General features: G+C 38.0%; 2 protein-coding genes across 3 annotated transcripts in view; both read right to left on the minus strand.

The window, feature by feature from the left end:
* LOC117388846 (ribosyldihydronicotinamide dehydrogenase [quinone]-like) overlaps positions 1 to 27,922 on the minus strand; it is a 186,929-nt gene that overhangs the window by 151,594 nt on the left and 7,413 nt on the right. The window lies entirely within an intron of this gene.
* LOC117389593 (poliovirus receptor homolog) lies at positions 4,331 to 14,474 on the minus strand. The gene is made up of 10 exons (XM_033987288.2): positions 14,418 to 14,474; positions 14,273 to 14,338; positions 13,722 to 13,818; positions 9,289 to 9,485; positions 8,552 to 8,893; positions 8,176 to 8,478; positions 7,149 to 7,242; positions 6,594 to 6,751; positions 5,995 to 6,073; positions 4,331 to 5,912 (listed from the first exon to the last, which is right to left on the minus strand). Exons 4-10 carry the CDS (start codon positions 9,407 to 9,409, stop codon positions 5,780 to 5,782), a joined length of 1,230 nt encoding a protein of 409 aa, XP_033843179.1. The 5' UTR covers positions 9,410 to 9,485; positions 13,722 to 13,818; positions 14,273 to 14,338; positions 14,418 to 14,474; the 3' UTR covers positions 4,331 to 5,779.

A 27,922-nucleotide genomic window follows, 5' to 3' on the forward strand; every position in this document is an offset into this window, starting at 1 on the left:
TGTGCGTCTGCAGTTCAGTTTATTTCACTGTAGTTGGGCAGACTTTCTTCCCATTAAACAGCACCATGGAGTTGTTTGGGAACTCATTCAGAAGACTCTCGCAGAAATCAACAAAACTCATACATTTTTAGGAACTTTGCTCTTTATGCGGAAGGAAAACTGCTTTTTTGGGTAGATAAGAGCAAACCTTTTGCACATTAAGTTGATTAGACTACGTGAGGCCTTTAACACTCATCCAAGAATATGGTTTGTATACCTGTGGCACTTAAAGTTGAGAAGTGATAAAAGAAATAAATGACCGCATGTTGAATGTCTTTTAAATGTGATTGTACATCTCAAAAGTGGAGATAGCCTGTTGTTAAGCTTTAAAGTGGAGATGGCCGGTTAAGCTTTAAAGTTGACCTGTACACTGTGATATCAGTTGTCTGTTAAAGAGAGCTGGGGCTCATTTTGCCCTATCAGAGAATAGACTATAGTAGCGACCTCAGGCCAAATCCTCTCTTTTCGTGCTGTACAAACAGGCGTCCGGACGATAAAGATCATGCAGCATCAGCACAAAGTATTGTTCAAACTGAGACAATAAAAGAAACGGCACTCATCAATGAAAACAAGCATCCTTGATCCGGCTGAAAAAAAGAAAAAAAAAAAAGAAAAAAAAACTCTTTAGCCTTAATAGTTTTAGTTCAGCACAGTGATCCTTGCTCTGGCATGTTACAGTGACAATGACTTGTGACTAACAGTGATTGTTTACAAATTCAGCACAAAAACGACTAAAAACATGGGCGACTGCCACTGTACATAAAGCCCCCTCTCATGTCTAATAGTGTACATATTGTCATATGAACTTTCGTTAGATATTTAAATTGTAGGGTCAAAAAAGATTTTCAAAATTAATGAACAACCCAACAAACAAGCTGTAGCAACCAAAACAACACCACCACAATGGTAAGGATTTAGGAAAAGAAAAAATGACTGTGATGGAGACAATTTTACTTAAATAGAATTGCATTTACACTGGTGTGCTTTGTTATCCAACTACAGTCATTGTATGATATTCTTCTGTGCCCTATAAATGTAAATTTTGAAAATACTGTAAAATTGTTGCAACAGATTGTATTGCTCTGGGACCCAAGTAAACCTTTGCCTATAGTTAAAATCTAGAAGCTCATGTTTGAAGTAATCCCACAATGGGTTTTATACAGTGGACAAAGTCAATGCAGGCTTACAGTACATCGCAATGTGCCTCAGTGTGCACAATCACAGCGTTGGTTTTGGAGGCATGATCAAAAGGCTCTCAATAATTTCACAGAGATGGCAGCTTTTGTCCCCTTTGTGACTCCCAGCCATCAATGCCTCTATATGCCAATACGGTGGAGTAATAAAAAACACATCTATGAAGAAGATAATAGTGTTACAGCCAAACCAAAGTGTCCCAAGAGAAGGAATACGTGTATGCTCCTTGTATTTGTAAATTTGTTGCAGCGACTGTATGTTTGAAGAACATGCGCTTAATTCTTGCAAAGAGAGAAACAAGATGTTTTTACTACTAACTTGTATTCGATGCTGATATTCTATGTGTGGCAATATATGTTTTGGAATGTGAACCAATACAATAAAAAGTCACACATGAACAAGTTGATTTTCTTATTTCTGAAAACTCTGTATCTCTTTTCATTCATGCATAATTGCTGGTTTGCAGAGGGCATCATATTTCATAGGTTTCAAAGTGATGAATATCCAGCACTGTTCCCATGTTCCCAGCAATTCAAAACAAAATAAATATTGAATGGGGAAAGGTAGTCAAAATATCACCTATTAACAGGAAGCTGAAACCCATGAACGGGCCAATAATACTAAGATGCAGATTTGTGTTGTGAGATAGTAAGTTCAAGTTTCTGGGGTCTAGTCACTTATGATCAAATTCAACATTTGGAAGCAGAAAACAATCAATTCAACTTTTTTTCTGGAGTTGTATTCAATCATAGTCACCACTAGAGAGCAGCATTGAACCATTGATTAGGACAGTGAAAATATTTTTTCTTTTATTACATAAAGCTAAACTTGACCTGTGCCATCTTGGTAGTCAAAGGCCATGAGCCTATTAGAGAGTGCATCCATTGCAGGGTTCTTATTGGGTTCATTATACCTTAATAATGTTACATAATAAAAAATAAATAAATAAAAAATGTAAAAAAAAAAAAAAAAAAAGAAAAGTTATTTAACATAGTAATTTATATGTGTTTAAATTAGTAAGGCATTATTGTAGCCTATGCATTACTCAAATATTTCTCCGAATCACTGGCCAATTGCCCAAGTGAACACAAATGATACAATATAAGATGCATAGTAGCATATATAACCTACTTTCAAAACAAACTTATATTGTCACTCAGATTTTCATTTTGCTTGTTGGATCACATGAAAAACAAATAAAAAGCATATATATTTTTTATTACTGCTCCCTTTGTGATGACAAGTATCTGCCAATTACAGACAGTACATATTGATGGTTAGTAGTTCAGACCACCTTTTTCCACTTCCTGGAAACATGTTCTTTTGTGGGTGACAGAAGGTGGTATGATACTATATTTTTACCTACAACATTACCAAACACATAGAAAGAGATTATTACAGTGCACTTGTCAAAACTACTATTACTACTACAAGGCTGGCATCACATACAATTATCTGCATTCATTTACACACTGAGGGAACTACTGACACAGAACTTTTTCGAGGTAAGTGTGGTTTCCTCCATCTTTGTAAACCATGAGAAAGTAATGCTCTCTTTAGATGAGCTCCCAGGTTTTTTGTAGAAGAATGGTACCTAATATTTTAACTAATAGGTTTAACCTGGTCGTTTCCAGTGCAATAGCACTGAGAATTTTAATTCACATGCATTAGGACAGAAACAAAAGAGTTTCTCTGTTTGCACCACAGAGTCGCTGAAGCCTCTGTTTGTAGTGAAAATATGATCTGATCTCTAAACACAAACTAGTGGTGCAAAAGTCCTTTGATATAATCTGTATCTGCTTCAAACAGTTTTATAAAAAATAACAGCATGGACAGATATTTAAATTTCATATATTTTATATTTTATTTTGTACCCATTTTAGTGGGCCTAACTAAGAATTTGATGTCTTTCCAGGCACAATGGAAAATGCTTACAAGCTTTTTTACTTGATGACCATCTTGTCATATAGCTTTTTTTGTATTCCATCAAATGCAGGTATAACACAGCTTCAATATATACAGGCTATCTGCTACAATCATCAGCTTTTGTTTCCCTTTATAGAGATAAATACAAGATCTGCCATTATTGGGAGAGGAGTCAACCTATTCTGTAAAAATGAGTCTCTTGGTTATCTCAACCAGCTAACATGGATCAAGAATAAAACCAAACTAGTAACATTTGTTCCACCAATAACAATACTCTGGTATCATGAAGCATACCGCCTCCAAATAAATATGTCATTATCTAAAGCCCGAATGTATGCACTGACCATTGACAAAGTACTATGGGACCATACTGGGAATTACACCTGTGAGACCTCAACAGAGGCAGGATTATGGGAGGAGGACTGGATACTCAACATCACTGGTGTGTGTGTGTGTGTGTGTGTATATGTATATATATATATATATATATATATATATATATATATATATATATATATATATATATATATATATATATATATATATATATATATATATATATATATATATATATATATATATATATATATATATATATATATATATATATATATATATATATATATATATATATAAAAAAAGTTTTAAACCTTGAGCTGTGGACCTGTTAGTAGGGCTGTAGTTGACTTAAGAAGATGTCGACTAAATAACCCATGTGCCTTGATTACTCAACTGAGAAGGGGCATAGTGGCACTGGCAAAAGCTTTTGGAACTATTATCTCTATATATGTCCGAAAAGCGCACAGACAAAATCACAAGCTGACAGGAGTTAATAGTCAACAATATTTAAAAAGAAGCACTATAGGATTCTTCATGTAAAAGGCAGAACATACTAATCATACTTAAACTACAGCTTACTTAATTCATGCCTTCTTCTTTCTGCTGTAGTGCATATAAGTCTTTATAATAATACCAATAAAAAAGTTGACCTTTTGTGTATATTGGTTAGTAACACTTATGCCACGACATTGAAACTGCAAGTGATTTTTTTTTATTTTAGGTGCTGAAAAGTCTTTTGAATATCGTGGAGTTATTGTTAGATTTTTGTTTTTATACATGTTTTATTAAGAATTCACACCCCATTCACTGAAGAGTTGTTCTTTTTTCCTAGATAAAGAAGAAACTGAGCCAAAAACTGAGCAAACTTTTTCAGTGCTTATAATTATAATCACTGCAATTTGTGTTGGGGTGATTTTTGTTGTTTCTTTAACCATTCTGCTCTTCAAACTACGAAAACAGTAAGTTTCTAATTATCATCATAAAGTTAAAATATTCAGTAGTTTGGGACCATGTTTATTGAGGATAAAATTTCACTCATCTCTACTGTTGTTTTTTGCAGCAACAACACACAACATGGTGCAGCAGAAATGGTAAACACTGTTCAGTTTGAGAAGGTAACATGATTAGATAGAAATCAGATGTTCAAGCAAGTTTAATAAAATACACTGTGTGTTTGTATGATTTCAGCACCAAGACATTTATGAAAACTGTCTGGGAGGTCAAAGCAGTCAATGCCATCACATTTACTGCAACCCAATGTAATAAAAAAAAAACAAAAACTGAAAACATTTTGTCACATACTACAGTCTGTCGGACATTTCAATAATGGTCTAACATTGTCTCTGCAAGCATTTGTTATTTGTTGCATGTTATTTGCAGGAAATTACACTTCAGCTACTGTTGCAGGTTTCAGCAGAGTGACACGATTAGAAAATACAGAGAAATGACAATAGGCATGTTTAAAATAAAATAATAATGGCTTACAATCTGTGCCATCGGCCCCTCCAACCACCACCAATCATTCGCGCACACACCACTTTCATACTAGGCAAAGTCTAGGCGAAGTGTCTTGCCTAAGGACACAACAGAACGAGTGGGACTGGATCCTCCGACCTTCGGGTTAAGGGACCCTAACCACTGAGCCACTATTCATGTAATTGAAAACATGGAATTTTTAATCAAAGGTAGCAGTAACTAATGCAATTTCTGTATTGAAAAATATGTCTTAGTCAAAGAAATGCCAGTGGCTGTATTTTTGTTTGAATATTGTTTTGTTTTTTATGTGTGTGTGTGAGAAAATAGTATGTATAATACAAAAACATAACAGAATTCTATGTACAGGTAGTAAAACAGTCACACTAAACAAATATAGTCTAATAAATAATGCTAATGCAAGTGTAATACAAAGTTAAATAAATGTAAAAACGTAACGGTATTGCATACTATACAAATCTTTCTGTTATCAAGTTTAAATACGCAAATAGCAAACCATATCAATGTGTCAGTTCATTGTGTTAAAGTTGAAAGGCAAAGCTCTCAATTTACTGGTCAATCTACGTTCCTACCCTCACCTATGGTCATGAGCTTTTAGTAATGACTGAAAGGACAAGATCGCGCATACAAGTGACCGAAATGGGTTTTCTCCGCAGGGTGGCTGGGCGCTCCCTTGGAGATAGGGTGAGGAGCTCAGTCACACTGGTCAATCAATAAAGACCATGGAGAACAAGGGCCGTGTCTCTGCATCTCTTCTTTGTGCAACAGAACAGAAACTGACAATAACCTAGATTTGCTCTTCTACTACAGATGCACGTAAAGGACTTAGGGCTTCTGGCCTCGATGGTTGTGCACTTGTTTCTGTTTGTTCAGTTTCATGTCTTGTGTTAAAACAGGGAATGCTGCACTTTTTATTTGACCTAAAAAGAGAAAAAGCACATCATCAGTTGATGTACAAAAGAAACACTGTTGAAAATAATTCCAGATGAATAATGTCTGCACCTATAATACCACATGGCAACACCAGCAACATTGATGAAAAGTAGAAGAGAAAATAGCGTCCAGGCAGCAGTACAACTTCCTAAAAGGAGAAAAAGTATCAACAACAAGTGATGTTTCATATTCCTCAAAAAGTAGTAGTTTCGTGTTCAAGCATGACTATCAACATATAGATACTAAACTGAACCAGTTTTACTGTCCAAAAGGCAGGAAACTAGTTGGCAGTTAATAAAGAGGCTGACGTTACGATCAACAGTACAATGATACTACATCCTGAATGAATTCCTGTAAATGCGATCCGGATTTTCACATGTGAAAACTGATGCAGGTACAAGAGCAGTCTCCCATGGTTTTGAGTAGGGTGTGTCCGTCAATTGAAACTACGAGGTCTAGCCACAGGTACGACCAGTATGCCCAGTTCCTTTAGGTTAAAACAAGCCCTGACGTAGTAGGAAATGTCAGTATACTAGGTTTCAGGTCAATGTATCAATACTTAACATATGACTCATTAAAGAGGCTCATGTGTTTCATTGTACCATTAGGACTATGTTTTGTCACTGAACTTCAATGTGTGATTGTGACAAGCCTAAAAATATATTTACCGCCATCAGATACATGCAGATAGAGGTATCCTTGATTCGTCCCGTACGTGTTGGTGGCTTTGCACTCAAATAGACCATTGAGTTGTGAAGAGGGTTTGAGAATCTGCAGCACTGCATCACTGGCCTTCACTGCAGAGTCTGACCATGAAAAGCCCGTTCTAAAAAAAAAAAAAAAAAAAAAAAAAAAAAACAACCTCCGGTCAATCTTGCCTCAGAGCTTTTAATATTGAAGTTATTGTTCATTTTATCTCATCTATTACGTTTTGTATTTTGAGTGCTGTGCAAACAGCTGTGTTTGTAACATTGTAAGTAAGAGTGCATAGGACAAAAGAGCTGGGAAATGGCCAAGTGTACAAAGGCAGGGTTTCTGAGCACTCAATTCCCAAAAGCAGAAGAATAATGGATTACTGGATTACATAGACCAGTTAAAATATAACTGATGATGAGGGAACACTTTTATGACAGCTCCTATAAGTCTACACACTATGCATCTTTTAAAACATGGTTATTAGAATATAGTTAGAAATGTTATACATATTAAAATATATAACATACCTGCTCCAAGTGAAGTTGGCCTTTGGGTTGGCTTCAGACACACATTTCAATGAGCTTTTGGATATTTCATGTATTCTGACTTCACTTGGTGGAACTAAAGGCAAATGGAAACTCAGTTAAATCACAGCCAGGAAGGGAACTTCCAGAGCAATCAGCGATTTTTTTAGTAGACAAAGTGAAGTGAATGAATGAGTATATGGAGCAGGTTCAAAGGAAATGCATGCTGAAAGAGGGAGTGGTGTGTTAAATTTGTGGTAAACTTTAACAAAGAGCACCATGCACAAGTGATGAATGAACTGTAACACTTATTAACACAAAAGCAAATAACTTAAGCCACTGCATTTTAAACCACACAAAAGGAGTATACTTAGTTATTAACTTCATCACATGACTGTTTATGAAAGTTTTAATATCCAGTTCCATCTGGATTACTCATTTGTGTGAGTGACCTTCATTGAATTTAACATATCTCAGAATCAGAATCATGCCATCGTTTGTGAACACAGTTCACAAACGATGGCAACACAGTTCACAAACTAGGAAGTTATTTTGGTGATAAAGTGCAACATAAAACATAAAACACACTGAATAAATACAAATACAAATTAGGGCATGCATGAAGTTAAAAAAAAAGATATGCTTAAAAATCAAATAAAATACTTAAAGGTAGAAAATATATACAACAGCAGCATCAGAACAACAGTGCAAACATGACTTATTAAAGTGGCCGGTGATATAAAGTGTCTAGTTTTGTGCAAATATTATAAAGTGTTCATGAGACAAACTGCAGACAATCTGCACCATTAGATGATATTTATACTATAATAAGAGTTTGAGCCTAACATGCTCCTGGTAAATTTAACAAAACCAGCCCCAACATCAGAACACATTGCATTACATGACTATTTTGTGAGTCATCCTCATCCTGTCTAAAGATTCACTTTGAATGCATCATGTGACCTGCCATTGTCAGACAGATACTTATTATAGACAACAAACCATGTAAAAAGTTATTTAAAAAACTCACAGTGGATCTGGATGGTGAGAGGTAGTGTGGACCCATTTGGTAATGCTGGAGTCCTGATCACGCATTGTACAGAATGATTGTGAAGGCTTCTTGTAGGAATCCCAAACAATGTGCTAACTGTAGTGGTTGTGCTGTCTGCATTTTTTGTGGAGTTGTGAGTTATTCTCAACAGGTCAGAGAGTTTGCCTAAATGCCAGTTTATGGATGCTGGAGGCCAGGAATGTGCAGCAGTGCAGGTGCCAAGAATAACCTCTTCATTCCCCACAATAAGAACATTGTCTTTCACTGTGGTTTCTGGAGGAACTACAAAATCAAAACAGACAAAACTTTTAAAGGACCAAATATATAACCACACTAAATAAAACAGTTGTAATACCTAGTACATTCAGCGGTATCTCCGTCTTGAAGTTACCACTAGGGAACAAAGTGAATATACATGTATAGGTCCCTTCATCAGACCGTGTCACATTAGACAACTGTAATGATCCATTTCGTAGTGAAATATTTCCAGCAAAACTGAATCTTTCATCAGGTCCATTGAAATAAGACGGGCCGTTTTTTGACGAAATGGTGTAGAAATTGGTGTTATCTTTAATCAGTCTGGTTCTCCTTTGCCATGTGATCTGAGTCAGGCTCTCTGTTGTTTCTTGTAGCAAGCATGGGAAAATAGCAGTTTCACCGAGGACGACGGACACGTTCCCTCCAATCACCTGCACAGCTATAATGAAATAACAATGAATGAAAGGGTTAGAACAACATACCAGCCCTGCTCTTTTAAGTCAAGCACAAGCCTTATAACTAGGCCTATATAGGTTTGACTACAACATAAGCCTTGGTCACTGCCCCTGTCGCGCGCCATGACACAAAGAAGATGAACAGACCATTTTACGAACAGAAACCTTGATTAGCGACGACATCATGACTTGAATCAAACGAGCTGGATCCTGTAAAGTGGGCTAAATATGCTACTATATAACAAAAGATAAAACCCAAAAATCGACTTAGCCCTCCCTCTTAACGCTAACGGCGCACCCAAGACTACAGCGGATACGCAGCAAACTACAGCACAATGATACGAGGATTACCAAACCGTATGAAGAAGCGAAGACCCACCTTCTATCACGGTGTTTTGTAGAGCCAAATAAATCAGTAAACAGTACATTTCCTTGTAGCCGATTCCACGTGCGTATCCTTCCTTGGATATCGTACTCCATTCTTTCCACCCACATCTCATTGCTCAGGGTGACGCTCCTTTTCCCCAACACGCCCAAGTTGTAAAAGCATATTTAGTCCATGATTCAGTAAAACCACTGTCCACAGAAAACATTAATAGGTTAGTAAACAAACAGTTGTATGTGAATATTATACACTTGAAACCAGAAGTTTTCAAACACTATTTAAAAAGACACACACGCTTTTTTCCTCACTGTTAGTTTGGCAGTATACTTCGGGTCATGATCCATTTGCGCCTAAAATTTAACTTCCTGGCTGATGGGTTGAGATGATTTTCACATAATGTTCCTTCTCGTTTTTCTGGCCTTTAGCAAATAGAAATAACTTTCGTAACCCTAATTGACCTAGGGGAAAGTTTAGTCTGATTTCATGTCAGACAGTGAGAAAACAAGCATGTATATTTTTATGCAAACTTGTGGTTTCAACTGTAGTCTCAAATTGTGTTACCTGATGGATTCAAAATATATATTCAAGTTATATTATGTTATCTCACTGTTCATTTTAAAGGTACTGTAATGTAATGTTCACTCTTTATTTAGTCATTACTATTAGTTATAGTCAGTTCACTACTTTATTTAGTCATTATATTCAATTATGTAAACTATGTAATCTGCACTAATGTTTGTTCTTGAGTCTTGCAGAAAATGTCTTTTGAAAGTGCAGGATCCCACGGGAAGAAGGTCACTGTGAAACCGAAACATCATGGGAGGATGTTTTGTGGAAAGAGTGACCTTCTGGAAATGCAAAAACAGAATATATTTCTCTGTGTATTTCGTCATTATGTTTTTACACTGCTTGCAAAGTATACGCCCCCCCCTTCAGACGTGTATGTAACTAGGGTTCCCTAACTTTAATAAAAGAGGTGAAAGGCGGTCTGGGCCCCAGAGAGGGTGGTGGTTTGTAACTGGGGTTTTTTGCCTCTCCGCTCTTTCTCCTCAATATTGAGACAAAATAATCTCTCTTGTCTTCTCTTCTCTTTTGAACTCTAATATAGGTTGTGAACCTATCATTACCTTTTACTGAATCATGTGACAGTCCAAAACAAACTGATTATTTTTGCAAAATATGAACTATCCATTGTTGGGCGTGCTCTATCAAAATGACGACTGGATTCGGTCAATTCAAATCTACAATACATGACAATATTCAAAGGATATATGAATTATTATGTTTTGATATGATATATGAATTATATAATGCATCTAAAAAGCTTTATTCAAACTAATATGCAGTCAATATTTTGATATATGTATATGTGATGCAACTAAGAAACTTTATTACTTAGCATAGCCTTCACCATCCATCCATTTTCATCTGCTTATCCGGGTTGTGGGGGCAGCAGTCTAAGCAGGGACTCCCAAACTTGCCTCACCCCAGACACGTCCTCTAGCTCCTCCGGTGGGATCCCAAGGCGTTCCCAGGCCTGCCGAGAGACATAGTCCCTCCAGCGTGTCCTGGGTCTTCCCCGGGGCCTCCTCCCGGTGGGACATGCCCAGAACACCTCCCTAGGGAGGCGTTCAGGAGGCATCCTGAGCAGATGCCCGAGCCACCTCAGCTGGCTCCTCTCAACGTGTAGGAGCAGCGGCTCTACTCCGAGCTCCTCCCGTGTGACTGAGCTCCTCACCCTATCCCTAAGGATGCGCCCAGCCACTCTGCGGAGGAAACCCATTTTGGCCGCTTGTATCCGCGATCTTGTCCTTTCGGTCATTACCCAGAGCTCATGTCCATAGGTGAGGGTAGGAACGTAGATTGACCGGTAAATCGAGAGCTTCGCCTTTGGGCTCAGCTCCTTCACCACAACGAACCGATACAGCGACCGCATCACTGCAGACGCTGCACCGATCCGCCTGTCAATCTCATGCTCCATCCTTCTCTCACTCGTGAACAAGACCACGAGATACTTGAACTCCTCCACTTGGGGCAGAGACTCACCACCCACCCGGAAAGAGCAAACCACCTTTTTCCGGTCGAGAACCATGGCCTCGGATTTCGAGGAGCTGATTCTCATCCCAGCCGCTTCACACTCGGCTGCAAACAGCCCCAGTGCCTGCTGCAGGTCCTTGCTCGATGAAGCCATCAGGAGAACATCATCTGCAAACAGCAGAGATGAGATCCTGTGGTTCCCAAACCAGACCCCCTCCGGCCCCTGGCTGCGCCTAGAAATTCTGTCCATAAATATAATGAACAGAACTGGTGACAAAGGGCAGCCCTGGCGGAGTCCAACATGCACCGGGAACAGGTCTGACTTACTGCCGGCAATGTGAACACAGCTCCTGCTCCGGTCATACAGGGACCGCACAGCCCTTAGCAAAGGGCCCCGGACACCATACTCCCAGAGCACCCCCCAAAGGATACCACGAGGGACACGGTCGAATGCCTTCTCCAAATCCACAAAACACATGTGGACTGGTTGGGCAAACTCCCATGAACCCTCGAGGACCCGATGGAGAGTATAAAGCTGGTCCAGTGTTCCACGACCAGGACGAAAACCACACTGCTGCTCCTGAATCCGAGGTTCGACTATCGGTCGGATTCTCCTCTCCAGTACCCTGGAGTAGACTATTGCTTAAACATTGCTCAGACTTTTAGTGCATATAAAAGAGTTATCATCAAAAGAGACATCAAATAACTGTCACATTTCACAATGTTAGGTTCACTTTATTGTCATCTACATTTGACCCATTTCATGCAGCATCTGCATCTTGTCAGCCAACAGAAACTAACCAGTCAGCATTATTTACTCTTTAATTCAAACACATCCAGGGATTGTAAAAAGGAGATAAATCACAGAATTAAATTAAACTGGAGGTTTATATTACATAATTATAAGTATAAATATAATTAAACTGTGCCTTTTAGGATCAGTTTACGAAATATATGCAGTATCCCCCGGGCTTCTTTTCCCGTAATAGTAAAAACATGATTACTGTTTGGTGGCAGTCTGTCCAAATACAAAGGTTTGAGCTGCAGCTGTACATGACTAGCCAAATTTTTAGCTCAAATCTCTGAGGCTTACACAGTTAAAAACAAACTTCTTTGACAGTTTTGTTCTTCTTTTAAGTTTACAGTTTTGTTAGTAATGATTTCATACATTAAAAATTGCATACTCGCATGTTTTCGCTGCTCTCCAGAAGGGCTTTTCATTGGGTTTAATGGCATTTGGCATTATTTTAATAGACCCATGGTGGTAACCAACATTTTGGTGCATTTCCACCATCTACTGTGCTGGGGTGTGGGTCAGAGTCATAGACAGTGTATATATAATATATACACACGTTTTATTACAATAAATAATATAGGGATTTATATATATATATATATATATATATATATATATATATATATATATATATATATATATATATATATATATATATATATATATATATATATATATATATATATATATATATATATATATATCACACACAATACATACACACTTCTTTATACAGTCTATGGTCAGTGTATAATATATAAACTATTCTAGTGAAGCTAAATTCTTTTAACAAGATTAATTTCCCTTGAAAATTTAAATAACAATTTTAAATTCTCTGTTTAGTAAACTATTTAAAGTAAATGCAACCCTTTGATTTTTTTAAATTCTTGTTTAAAACTCTGTCGATTGTCATTGTACTTGTTACAATTTAAAATAACATGCTCTACCATTTCTAACTCTAGGCCACACTCACATAATCCAGAGGAAAGTTTACCTTTTAAAAACAATGTTCTATTTAATCCAGTGTGTCCTACTCTGAATCTTGTGACGAATACCTGCTCTCTTGTGTTCATTCCTGGCCTCTTTTCTGTCCCCAGCTTCTTCTGGACCTTAGAGCCCTTCATCCCAGCACCACTGCCACTCCGATGTAATTTGAGCAATTAGCTATAGACCGTAGTTGTACTAATAAATATACTATGTACGACCAAAGAGCAGATTGTTGGGCTAGGACCAGAAGACCAGAGACAACTCATAGAGAGAGTGGACAGAGACTGCACATTGCATTAAAGTGGTACCATATATTAAACATTAAGTTAAATATTAAGTGAACAACAAGACAGGCAGACAGACACTAGTGAATGGCCATTCATAAAATTCATAGAACACCTACAAAAAGTTGAAGTGGTTCACAATGATATTGCACAATCTGGCCAGGTCAAATACTCCAAAAAACCCAGAGTTCAATTCATGTGTTGTGATCAGTTTAGAGTCCAAACACATAATTAATTCATAAATATGTTCAGGTAGACCATTGTACTGAATGAACCAAAAGGTGAGGTGCAAAGCAAGAGACAGGCTATAATGAGCTGCCTACCCGGCCGGACCAGAGCAGGTGCAGTTCAATGTAGAAGTCTTCAGATTAAGGTTTGAGGGTTATTCCATAGCTCGCCATCAAGGAATGAAAATCTGGCCTGTATGGACACAGGATCATGGGTCTCAGTCACGAAATTATCAGTGTGCACACAAATCTAAGTTTAGGTATGAATCAATAGCAATTGCGAAGCAATAATATTAGCTGTATTATCAATAATTCCTCATCAAAATCTTAATACAATGTACATTATAGAGCTATACTAACTACGTAGCAGTTCAGGTGCATAAAAAGGTACAGTGTTAGCCCCACACAAAGTGCACAAGTGCGTTAGAGCACCGAGTTCATTAGCGTTGACAAATACCGAATAAAGGCTTCGAAATTACCCACAACAGTGTCTATAATGAGATATAAGTTAGACAAAGATTCGACATAAGGTTCATATCATCTGAGTGAAAGGCATTGGAGAAAACGGGTTTAAAACCCAATGCTAACTGCTTATTGAGAATGAATGGAGTCCGCAAGGCTAACGTTAGCATAACAAACAAACTCACCGATTCCCCTATACATCTCAGAATCAAAGCTCACTCCCGATGCAGCAAGGACCTGGTGACCGATACCTATGGTTAAACGGTGGGTTTCATAAAATTGGAGGGCTGTCATAGTGAAATGAAGGTATACAAGAACTTTAAACCCTACCGAGTTCACGTTTCTCGCACTAGCTCCGCACCTACTGAGTGTGTGTTGCTTCCGGGTAATACTGAGCCCTGATTGGACGCAACGAGTCAGGTGAACAGGAGCACGGAACTCACAGAGGACACAGCGGAGGGAGAGAGATAAAACTAATGAAGCAGGAAATCCGCCTTTTCACCCGGGTTACATCTTTGTTGTTTAGAGATTACTTTGCAAGGTGATGAGCCATCTAATTTCCAATAATTTCCCTACTGAGCGGGAACCCACATAAATCGAATAAATATTTTAAAAGGTCTGAATAGAAGTTAGTAATGCTAATGAATTTGAACATATACGAACTTCCCCCATGCTATTCTCCTCTACCCACTGTAAAGCCATTCCAATTGCCATCATTTCTACAGTATGTACTACCAGGAGATCCGATGTTCTTTGCTTCTTGTAAAAAAATATCTCCGGAATAACAAAATCAAATTCCTGATCCTGTATCTTTGTCAGTGTAAATAGCAGTACAAACTGATTACAAGTTCTGAACTCTCTCATAGACAACCTCCTACTTGTACTTTTCAGCTCATGAATATAAAAGTCAACATAAACAGTGGACAGTAACCAAAAGGGTGTAACTAGGCATGGTCCTGCAGTAAGGTAATTTTCCCCCTGAATTCCCATCTTCCTCACAATTTTACATGTTGTCTAGGCCTTGCCTTCCCTCTTTCCTAACATGGCAGGAGGGTTTTGACTGTAAGGTGGCGCTCCTCTTTGTGTTATCCAAAGCTGCATCATAACTTGTCTTTGTCTCAGATCTAAAAGTAATTCTCCCATCTCAACCTGAACTGCAGATACAGGAGAAGCCTTCAAAGTACCACAGCATATCCTCAAGGCTTTGGTTTGAACTATTTCCAATTTATGAATCGGCGTCCTAGGTGCTCCTCTATGCGACAGGCAGCTATAATCCATCACTGATCTTATCAATGCAATACACACGTTTTTGAGCGCAGTTCTGCTGGCTCCCCATTCAGATCCTGTGAGGCACCTCATAATATTAATAACTTTCTTACATTTCTCTTCAACAAATTTTATGTGGTCATTCCATAACAACTTTGACTCAAAGATGACCCCAAAAATCTAAAACTATTTACCCTCTCTATTCTCTCTCTCCATACATTTTTAAATCTATCTCATCCCTCTTTCTCCTGCTTAAAATCACTGTCTTTGTTTTCTCCAAAGAGAACATGAAACCTCAGCTTTATGACCAGCCCTCCACTACTTTAATTGCTCTCTGGATTCTGTCTTGCACTAATCTTAGATTTTTCCCCATGCTCCGTCATCAACAAAGATTGCATAATATCTGGGTCAACATTACTAAACAAATTATTTACTCTGATACAACAGAAGGCTTATAGCACTTCCGTGAGGATAAGCTATAAGTTTTGTTTAGTAGAAAAAGCTGTTCCAACCTGAACTTGAATACATCTATCAAATAAAAAAAGTTTTAAATTCAATTAAATGCCTTTTATTTCAGTTTTAAACAATTTAATCAACAGTCCCTCCTTTCAGACCATTTCATAAGCCTTTTCTATGTCAAAGAAGACTGCAGGCACTACCTCTTTATTCACTTGAGCTCTTCTGATATCTGTCTAGACATACAACTGGATCCATCATTTCTCTTCATCTCTTTCCGATCTGAAATGGTAACAGCAGCATGGTACATTATTAATAATATGGTACATTATTAATACATTATTAATACATTATTAATAATGTGGTACATTATTCTCTCCCATATGTGCAGTCAAAGTTACGGATCTATAACTCGAAGCGTTGGTGGGATCTTTCCCTGCTTTAACACAACTTCTTTTCAGCTCCCTGGTAAGCTGCCCTCCTCCCACGTGTTATTAAACAGACCTAACACTTTATTCTTTGCTCGACTGTCAAGATGTTTTGACATAATGTAACAAATTTGGTCCGTGTAACAAATTTGGTATTTACCTGGGACTGTCACGCCCGTCTTAACTATAGCTCTCTTTATTTCTTACAAAGTGAAAGGAAAATCCATTAATGGAGTCATAGGTATCAGCCTGTCCAAAATATCATTATTACGTGTTCTGCTTTGGTGTCTTCCCTGTTTCCCTGCCACTGAGAGGTTGTTTGAGCTCTGAATTTTTGCAAATGCTCTGACTGTAAGGTCAGCTTTCTCTTCATTAGAAACTGCCATTACCTCCCCTTGCTTAAGTAAAGGATACACACTTGTGCTTGGTGGAGTAGTCCTCCCTATTGTGCCACGATAATCTCCAGTTTGCTCATCTTTCCTGTTGAACGACTCTTTTTACTTGAGCAAAAGCTTTCTTATACTCCAGTAGCTTCTGAAAATTATGCATTCTTCCTAGCTCTTTAAAAACCTTATTTCTCACCTTTACTGCCTTGGTACACTCCTATCCACCAAGGGACTATCTTCTTATTGTTTCTTCCTTTCTCACTAGCGCCACACGGTGGGATATAGGAAGCGGCGAAGGATGTGGATGTATCCTTCATTCACAGCTGATTTCCATGGCCACTTGAAATTGATGCAACTGGCCTTTAAATGTAGCCTCCGAAGGATGCCACCGTTGAATTGGGACATGGTTGCGGTCCAGTCCTGCGTCCCATGGATTGAAATAGGAAAGCAGTTACTTTTACCACAAATAGCAGACGAACAGAACAAGAGGTTAATGGCTGAAATAACAGCAGACAAAATTTCTAAATGGTATAAAATTTATAGGAAAATACTAGTGCTACTAATGTGTAAAACATTTAACTGGATATTAAAGAGGGGTAGAATTCCTGATTCTTGGAGAGAAGCCATAATTTCTGGATTTATAAAAAAAAAAAAAAAAAAGGCAAACACACAACATCCGCCCCACTTTACGTAGTCTGCAGTATATCAAGGAAAGGAAAGGAGGCCGCAATTTTAGGAATAGATGCGGAAAAGGCATCTAATTCTGTTGGATGGGAATTTCTGTTTAAAGTAATGAGGAGGTGTAACTTTCAGGAGGAGTATATTAGGACTGTGCGGGGTCTGTACATTGATCCTATAGCAAGTATCAAGGTTAATAGTATTTTATCTAAGGCAGTCAATCTAGAAAGGGGATGCCGTCAAGAATGCTCAGTCAGCCCACTAGTATTTGTCATCTTCCTAGAACCGTTAAGCCAATGGATAAAGCCGAGCACTAACATTAAAGGTATAAGTGTGTCAGGAATAGAACAGAAAATAGCCCTGTTTGCAGACGATGTCTTAGTTTACCTGGAGAACCCAAACTATAGCCTTCAATTATGAGCCAAGCCAAAACATAAAACAGAATTACATGATTAATTGGGACCAACAGTCACTGAAGTACTTGGGTATTATTTTGACAAAAGATTTGAGAAACTTGAAAGCTTCTAACTATGACCACGTAATATCTAATATAAAAACAGATCTATCTCGGTGGAATTGAGTTTCTAAGTTTGACATCTAGAGTGGAGGTGATAAAGATGAATATGTTGCCTTGGTTACTATAATTTTCCACTTGAGGTGACAAAGGTTTTAAAGAGTGGGACAAAGTGATATCTAGATACATATGGCAAGGTAAGAGGTCGTGTGCTAAATATAGAACATAACAACTGCAAAAACGGAAATGTGGTCGAGTGTTGCCAAGCCTAAAGAGCTATTATCAAACTGCTCAGTTGAAAGTCTTGTTGAGTTTGTGTGACACTGCAAGATGGAAAGACATTAAAGAAAAATATATATTATATTATTCCACCAATACAAGCTTTAATGTTTGATGTGCAACTACAAACAAAATCTTCTGAAAATTATTCTAGATGCTTCTAAATCAGAGTTAAGTAGTAAAGTTATTTCAAAATTGTACACAGCATTAGAGGATCTAAAAGTGACACCACAGAGTATGTGAAGGAAAGATGGGAAAGTGAAGCAAACATTAAAATTTTAGCAGTGGATTGGGAACAAATAAGTGACTATGGATGAAAAACCAGCAGCTCATGGTTTTGGAGGGAATATGGATGGAAGAATATTATACGATTTTTCTGAACCCCGGCACAAAGGGGGTATGCAGATACAGAATGATTGAAGTATGAAGTACTGAATATTGAAATTCCCTTAAGTTTTGAAATGTGGAATCGAGAAAATATTGAAATATTGAATTTAAGAAGAAATTAAGATTATAAAATGATGAGAATGGACACCGGTCACTTTAATAAGCCACTTTGCACTGTTGTTCTGATGCTGCTATTGTACATATTTTTTCCCTTTAAGTATTTCATTTGATTTTTTTAAGCATATCTTTTTAACTTTGTGCATGCTCTTATTTGTATTTGTATTTATTCAGTGTGTTTATGTTGCACTTTTTCACCGTATCAAGTTCCTAGTTTGTGAACTGTGTTCACAGACTATGGCAATAAAAGTCTTCTGATTCTGATTCTGATTCTGATTTTGGCCAGTAAAAAGGCAATCACAAGAAGATGGAGAACAGATCTGGTGCCTCGGGTGGAAGAACAGGGAGATGCTAGATACTTAATATCTATAATATGGAAAAAGTGACTGGATCTGTTAGGTTTAATAAGATTTGGAAAGAGCGGTTACAACACATTAGACAAAGTAGATCAGAGTTTGTGTAGGGCTGACTGAGGAGGCCCGCGCAGTCTTGAATTTCCTCTTTATTTTTTCTTTTCCTTACCTTGTATAAGTGTTCCCCTGTGAGAAATTAAATAACAGGATCATTTACACCACGGTTTGACGCTCGTATAAACACAACTGTTGTACTGAAGATGGATATTCTGAAAACTGAATATCTACAACTGTGTACAGGACGGTCTGTGTCAGCCTGTCTCTGCTAAGTAGTAGTAGTAGTCATAGTAGTAGTAGGACTAGAAGTTGTAATAGTAGTTGTACTATAGTAGAAGAAGTAGTCATAGTATTAGCAGTAGTAGTAGTAGTAGTAGCAGCAGCAGTAGTAGTGATAGTAGTAGGAGTAGTAGTAATAGTAGTAGTAGTTGTAGCAGTAACATTAGTAGTAGTAGTAGTGGTAGTCATAGTAGTAGTAGTAGACGTATTAGTAATCATAATAGTAGTTGTAGTAATAGTAGAAGTAGTTGTAGTAGTAATAGTAGTAGTAGTAGTAGTAGTAGTAGCAGTAGCAGTAGTAGTAGCAGCAGTAGTAGTAGTAGTAGTAGTAGTAGTAGTAGTAGTAGTAGTAGGAGTAGCAGCAGTAGTAGTAGTAGTAGGTGGAGGTGGACTGGCTGGTGTCCTGATGCAGCAGAAACAACCTGGAGCTTAACGCCCAGAAGACAGTGGAGATGATTGTGGACTTCAGGAAAGTCACAGCCCCCCTACCTCCCCTCACCCTGACGGACTCCCCCATCACCACTGTGGACTCTTTCCGCTTCCTGGGCACCTGCATCACCCAGGATCTCAAGTGGGAGCCAACCATCAGCTCCCTCATCAAGAAACCCCATCACAGGATGTTCCACCTGTGGCAGCTGAGGAAACGCAAGCTACCGGTCCAGATGATGGTGCAGTTTTACACGGCCATCATTGAGTCAATCCTCACCTCTTCCATCACTGTGCGGTTCGCTGGGGCCACTGCCAGGGACAGACAGAGACTGCAGCGCATTGTGCGCTCTGCTGAGAAGGTGATTGGCTGCAGCCTTCCATCTCTACAGGACTTGTACGTCTCCAGGACTCAGGTGCGAGCAGGCCGTATAGCAGCTGACACTTCTCACCCTGGACATGGACTATTTGAGCCACTTCCCTCTGGCAGGAGGCTATGGTCCATTGGGACCAGAACCTCTCGCCATAAGAACAGTTTCTTCCCCTCTGCAGTTTGTCTCATGAACACTTTATAATATCTGCACTAAACTGGACACTTTATAACACCAGCCACTTTAATAAGTCATGTTTGCACTGTTGTTCTGATGCTGCTGTTGTATATATTTTCTACCTTTAAGTATTTGATTTTTAAGCATATCTTTTTTTAACTTCATGCATGCCCTTATTTGTATTTGTATTTATTCAGTGTGTTTTATGTTTTATGTTGCACTTTATCACCAAAATAAGTACCTAGTTTGTGAGCTGTGTTCACAAACGATGGCAATAAAAGTATTATGATTCTGATTCTGATAGTAGTAGTGAAGGACGTGAACATCATTGCTCATAATATTAAAGATTAGACTAAAAGGAGGTTTAGGACTTTCACGCAACACTGCACAAACACACTCCATTCTTGCCCTATCGCATAGAAAAGAACGTACTGTGACAATAGATAGATTGTGTAGCATGTCCTCATATTAAGCTGTTACAGATAACGCTGTGCCAGCGGGGCGCCTGGAGGGTAGAGGAGTGCCAGAAGGAAGAAGAAGATGTCCACACCCAGCTACTGAATATTCATGATTTATGTTTAAATGTGGCGTTCAGGGTCAGGCACTCAGATCAAAACGGGACCGCCCTTGAGATCTCCGTGCACGTACTAGGGACAGCATCACGCCTGACTTGTATTAGATTGGATGTATAGGGAACAATAAACCTCGAGTGATTCTACTCCCTGGTCTCCAGTGGTTCTTCTGATCGGATAAAAGGAACATGCTTACAGTAGTAATAGTAGCAGTAGTAGTAGTAGTAGCAGTAGTAGCTGTAGCAGTAGTAGCTGTAGCAGTAGTAGTAGTAGCAGTAGTAGCAGTAGTAGAAGTAGCAGTAGTAGAAGTAGCAGTAGTAGAAGTAGTAGTAGTAGTAGTAGTAGTAGTAGTAGTAGTGCTCTATTAACAAAATGGCTTCCTGCTGTGGTATATGCTAATACACAAAACAAATATTACAAACAACGAGAGCACTCATTTATTTGAACACGTGGGGACAGAAACCTCACAGTGAATTAGAAAAACTTCCACATCAGGCCAACTAATGCTCTACACCACATGTGTCAAACTCAAGGCCCGTGGGCCAAATGTGGCCCGCCAAGTCATTTTATGTGGCCCTTGACAAGGTAAATTAAAAGGTATGACTGTCTTAAAATATCAGTTTATCTGGAGATTCTTCATATCTATGCAACTTCATAAGCAATATTTGTAACTTGAATAAATCGTAAATACAGAAACGGTTAATTAACAACAATAGTTACATTTATTTTACATTACATTTGGTTACATTTACTTACATTTATACAGTCTTATATTTCCATCTGGCCCTTTGAGAGCAACCATTTTGCTGATGTGGGCCTGTGTGAAAATGAGTCTGACACCCCTGCTCTACACTGACACTTCTCGATGAAAATTACTGGCTACACACTGTTTAGAAAAGTTCTCATTGCAGTCCATAGATCAGTGGTTCTTAACCTTGTTGGAGGTACTGAACCCCACCAGTTTCATATGCACATTCACCGAACCCTTCTTTATTGAAAAATAAAATATGATTTTTTTCAGTGAATTAACATCACTGTGTTCAAAGAATAAAACCAATACAATGCATGAACTCACAACAAATTACATACATGCCTTTACAAAGACATGGCCTTTTTTAATACTACTACACTGAAATTATTTAAATTTTTAACCTTATGTATTCCAGTAATGAAATTATTGTATTTATTATTTTTAACATTTTAACACACATCGTAACTTCGCAACCAATTGTGCTTCATGTAAATTCAAACGGCATGTCAAAGCAGAGGCATGGGGCTCTTTAAATATGTCATTGTCATTACGGTAATGTACTTCCGTGGTCCCTCGAAGATGACCAATCAGAGCGCAGTTGACCTCCCAGTCAATGCCGGGGCATCACTGTGGCCGTGTCTCATGCTGTGTCTCAATTCACCAAAGCGCCCTTAAATGTGCCGTTCAAACGGTGCATTTAAGTCGGGCGGGTACTTTGATAGGCACATCGAAGGGTGCATTTGTCATATTGGGACATGGCCGGCTTCTGGAGACGCTCGCAGTCCACAAATCATATGAGTCGGGTGTGTGTCTTGACCTCCGCCAAACCCCTGAGACTGACTCACCGAACCCCTAGGGTTCGATCAAACCCAGGTTAAGAACCACTGCCATCGATGGAGTTCAGCCTCTCCAAATATTGATTGACATCGCCATCTAGTGGTGTGCCCTAGAGGAGCACAAAGACAATAAATGTCAGTCAAATCTTCTTAAATAATATTTATTTCCTCTCACCTCTGGCATGACTGTGTACAAAACCCCAACAGTTTGCCTCTGATCCTCACATTGGTTTGATCTCCGCCGAAAACTGCAAACATAAATAAAAACTATGAAAACTATTGGATATGCATTTTTTTACATACACATCAGAGTCTTGAAAATGTCATGTAAATGGTTAATTTTGATTATTGTTTGATTTGTGGACATTTAAGATTGTTTAAATGACACGTCCCCTAAGTTTGATGTGAGTTTTCAGAGGGACCAGGATCAGAAAGAAAGTTTTTGCTGTTTATATGTCATTTAAAAAGTCTCATAACCAGTGATGGGAAAAATACTTAAAAAATGCTTTCTTTTTTGTACTCTCCCTAATTCTGTGCAGTGTTCAAAGCCAAAATTGCATGATCAAGTCCCATCATGTATAATTTCATAAAAGTAACTGAATTCTGAATAACACCAAATGAAGGAGTAGCCAACTCTACCAGAATACAGTTTCTCAAAATTAGTATTCAGAATAGCCCATGTATTTTTTGGGACATGTATTATGTTACTTCCCAACACTGCTTAGAAATAAAAATTTAAATGTAAAAAAATTTAAATAAAAGTAACATTAAAAAAAAAAAAAAAAAAAACCCAAAAAAAACACATCATCATAATCATAATCAGATTTAGACTGCGCTCAACCAGCCATTGTTCAAACATGTGCTGGTTTTCAAAGGGAGATTATGCAAATAAAAGGGATGCTACTAATCTGGCAAAGACAAAATTCATTGTACTTTTTCTTCCAAATACAACAGTTACATGTAAATATATGCTTTGTACTCACCTACAGAGACAAACTGCTGAAGAACACATGAGAAGCAGTCCCCCCACAGCTGACACGATGTATATGAAGTGTACAGGCAGTGAAAACTGGCTTACTGCAGCACACAACATGACAATATGACAGTGAAATTTGACAGCTCTAACATTAGTCATGTTTTGTCTTACCTTACCTTCAGTTTGAGTGTTTTCATTCAGTGTTACATTCCATATGATAATTTCTTCACTTTTTTTGTGGTTTACAACACATTTATAGATCCCAGTGTCATTTTCTTGAAAGTCCAAAATAGTTAAATTTGGTGGAAAATTTGGGTGTATTACAAATCTGTCACTAAAATTTGAAACTGTTTTGTTGTTACTAAATGCATAAAGGTATTTTTCCGTGACCCAGTTGACCTGGCGTAATCCTTGTGAATGTGAAGTATTGCATGTGAGACTGAGCTGCTCTGCTCTGCTCTTGATGCCATGATTCTGACTGAATCTAGGAATCAAAATACTTGTAAATGACAAATGCAGATTAAAAGACAATGTTACTGTTGTCCTACCTGCAGAACTGCTACTGCAGAGCAGAATAAGTGGCAGAAGAATTTCCACTATAGTGTCCATCGCATCAACTAAAGCTGTGCACATGCTCAACATACTCTTTGTAACAATAGCAGGAAGTATCAGACGTTAGTCTACAGGAAAATTCACACTTTAGTCTTGCATGTACCGGTACTTTACAAGCAGAATGTGCAATGTACAGTGGTATTATACATTATACATATACTAATTTAATTATGGGAAATAATATCAAGTAGAAATCAAAAGCAGTGAATAGTTAAAAGGCCTTTGGAACAGTTTAGGTATAAAATGTAAATGTTTCAAATCTGATTTGACTTATTGTGATTTATTTTGATTTACAAATAAACACATAAATTACAAAAACAATTCATAACTGAAGGTCAGGTGTTTGAATCACTTAATGTTACTTATTGAAACAGGCCCATTCACCTTTATTGGTACTGTTACTTAAAACAAAATGTCACTCAAGCAGAAGTAAAACCTATGACCAAAAAACAAATAGGGATGAGTAACTATGAAAAGAAACATTGTGATGTTTCTGTTTGTTAACATAATGACAAAGGGACCTAATTTCAAACTGTGTTATTTTTTGGAATACACATTAAAATCAGGTACTGTAGCTTTATCTTTAAATCCCTGAATGTATTTTTCATCATAAGTGCAGTTTTGTCAGTGCATGAAATTAGTGTGGTGTGTGGGTGTTATTTGTCTGTTACAGCTTTGGAATCTATGCTTGTTTCTCAGTTTCTCACCTGCAAATGTGTGCTCCAGACCATCTTTGTTCCCACTGCCAGGTTAATGCATGAGGGCCTGGGTATGGCAGCGTACAACACCAGTGGTCGTACTCTCTTCCTCTCTTTCCGATCTGAAATGGTAACAGCAGCATGGTACATTATTAATAATGTGGTACATTATTCTCTCCCATATGTGCAGTCAAAGTTACGGATCTATAACTCGAAGCGTTGGTGGGATCTTTCCCTGCTTTAACACAACTTCCTTTCAGCTCCCTGGTAAGCTGCCCTCCTCCCACGTGTTATTAAACAGACCTAACACTTTATTCTTTGCTCGACTGTCAAGATGTTTCAACATAATGTAACAAATTTGGTCCATGTAACATATTTGGTCCTTACCTGGGACTGTCACGCCCATCTTAACTATAGCTCTCTTTATTTCTTACAAAGTGAAAGGAAAATCCATTAATGGAGTTAAATATCATTATTACGTGTTCTGCTTTGGTGTCTTCCCTGTTTCCCTGCCACTGAGAGGTTGTTTGAGCTCTGAATTTTTGCAAATGCTCTGACTGTAAGGTCAGCTTTCTCTTCATTAGAAACTGCCATTACCTCCCCTTGCTTAAGTAAAGGATACACACTTGTGCTTGGTGGAGTAGTCCTCCCTATTGTGCCACGATAATCTCCAGTTTGCTCATCTTTCCTGTTGAACGACTCTTTTTACTTGAGCAAAAGCTTTCTTATACTCCAGTAGCTTCTGAAAATTATGCATTCTTCCTAGCTCTTTAAAAACCTTATTTCTCACCTTTACTGCCTTGGTACACTCCTATCCACCAAGGGACTATCTTCTTATTGTTTCTTCCTTTCTCACTAGCGCCACACGGTGGGATATAGGAAGCGGCGAAGGATGTGGATGTATCCTTCATTCACAGCTGATCTCCATGGCCACTTGAAATTGATGCAACTGGCCTTTAAATGTAGCCTCCGAAGGATGCCACCGTTGAATTGGGACATGGTTGCGGTCCAGTCCTGCGTCCCACGAATTGACATTGGAAAGCAGTTACTTTTACCACAAATAGCAGACGAACAGAACAAGAGGTTAATGGCTGAAATAACAGCAGACGAAATTTCTAAATGGTATAAAATTTATAGGAAAATACTAGTGCTACTAATGTGTAAAACATTTAACTGGATATTAAAGAGGGGTAGAATTCCTGATTCTTGGAGAGAAGCCATAATTTCTGGATTTATAAAAAAAAAAAAAAAGAAAAGGCAAACACACAACATCCGCCCCACTTTACGTAGTCTGCAGTATATCAAGGAAAGGAAAGGAGGCCGCAATTTTAGGAATAGATGCAGAAAAGGCATCTAATTCTGTTGGATGGGAATTTCTGTTTAAAGTAATGAGGAGGTGTAACTTTCAGGAGGAGTATATTAGGACTGTGCGGGGTCTGTACATTGATTATATAGCAAGTATCAAGGTTAATAGTATTTTATCTAAGGCAGTCAATCTAGAAAGGGGATGCCGTCAAGAATGCTCAGTCAGCCCACTAGTATTTGTCATCTTCCTAGAACCGTTAAGCCAATGGATAAAGCCGAGCACTAACATTAAAGGTATAAGTGTGTCAGGAATAGAACAGAAAATAGCCCCGTTTGCAGACGATGTCTTAGTTTACCTGGAGAACCCAAACTATAGCCTTCAATTATGAGCCAAGCCAAAACATAAAACAGAATTACATGATTAATTAGGACCAACAGTCACTGAAGTACGTGGGTATTATTTTGACAAAAGATTTGAGAAACTTGAAAGCTTCTAACTATGACCACGTAATATCTAATATAAAAACAGATCTATCTCGGTGGAATTGAGTTTCTAAGTTTGACATCTAGAGTGGAGGTGATAAAGATGAATATGTTGCCTTGGTTACTATAATTTTCCACTTGAGGTGACAAAGGTTTTAAAGAGTGGGACAAAGTGATATCTAGATACATATGGCAAGGTAAGAGGTCGTGTGCTAAATATAGAACATAACAACTGCAAAAACGGAAATGTGGTCGAACGCTGCCAAGCCTAAAGAGCTATAATCAAACTGCTCAGTTGAAAGTCTTGTTGAGTTTGTGTGACACTGCAAGATGGAAAGACATTAAAGAAAAATATATATTATATTATTCCACCAATACAAGCTTTAATGTTTGATGTGCAACTACAAACAAAATCTTCTGAAAATTATTCTAGATGCTTCTAAATCAGAGTTAAGTAGTAAAGTTATTTCAAAATTGTACACAGCATTAGAGGATCTAAAAGTGACACCACAGAGTATGTGAAGGAAAGATGGGAAAGTGAAGCAAACATTTAAATTTTAGCAGTGGATTGGGAACAAATAAGTGACTATGGATGAAAAACCAGCAGCTCATGGTTTTGGAGGGAATATGGATGGAAGAATATTATACGATTTTTCTGAACCCCGGCACAAAGGGGGTATGCAGATACAGAATGATTGAAGTATGAAGTACTGAATATTGAAATTCCCTTAAGTTTTGAAATGTGGAATCGAGAAAATATTGAAATATTGAATTTAAGAAGAAATTAAGATTATAAAATGATGAGAATGATGCTTTTGGCCAGTAAAAAGGCAATCACAAGAAGATGGAGAACAGATCTGGTGCCTCGGGTGGAAGAACAGGGAGATGCTAGATACTTAATATCTATAATATGGAAAAAGTGACTGGATCTGTTAGGTTTAATAAGATTTGGAAAGAGCGGTTACAACACATTAGACAAAGTAGATCAGAGTTTGTGTAGGGCTGACTGAGGAGGCCCGCGCAGTCTTGAATTTCCTCTTTATTTTTTCTTTTCCTTACCTTGTATAAGTGTTCCCCTGTGAGAAATTAAATAACAGGATCATTTACACCACGGTTTGACGCTCGTATAAACACAACTGTTGTACTGAAGATGGATATTCTGGAAACTGAATATCTACAACTGTGTACAGGACGGTCTGTGTCAGCCTGTCTCTGCTAAGTAGTAGTAGTAGTCATAGTAGTAGTAGGACTAGAAGTTGTAATAGTAGTTGTACTATAGTAGAAGAAGTAGTCATAGTATTAGCAGTAGTAGTAGTAGTAGTAGCAGCAGCAGTAGTAGTGATAGTAGTAGGAGTAGTAGTAATAGTAGTAGTAGTTGTAGCAGTAACATTAGTAGTAGTAGTAGTGGTAGTCATAGTAGTAGTAGTA

The sequence above is a fragment of the Periophthalmus magnuspinnatus genome, chromosome 21 (assembly GCF_009829125.3).
Source record: "Periophthalmus magnuspinnatus isolate fPerMag1 chromosome 21, fPerMag1.2.pri, whole genome shotgun sequence".
Taxonomy (NCBI): domain Eukaryota; kingdom Metazoa; phylum Chordata; class Actinopteri; order Gobiiformes; family Gobiidae; genus Periophthalmus; species Periophthalmus magnuspinnatus.

Excerpts from the sequence above, each read along its gene's own strand:
- LOC117389593 (XM_033987288.2), bottom strand. The coding sequence starts at position 9,409 with ATGAGATGTGGGTGGAAAGAATGGAGTACGATATCCAAGGAAGGATAC. Across the intron at positions 7,243-8,175 it reads TCTCACCATCCAGATCCACT|TTCCACCAAGTGAAGTCAGA; the intron begins GTGAGTTTTTTA and ends ATTTGCCTTTAG. Across the intron at positions 5,913-5,994 it reads GTTGCCATGTGGTATTATAG|GTCAAATAAAAAGTGCAGCA; the intron begins GTGCAGACATTA and ends TTCTCTTTTTAG.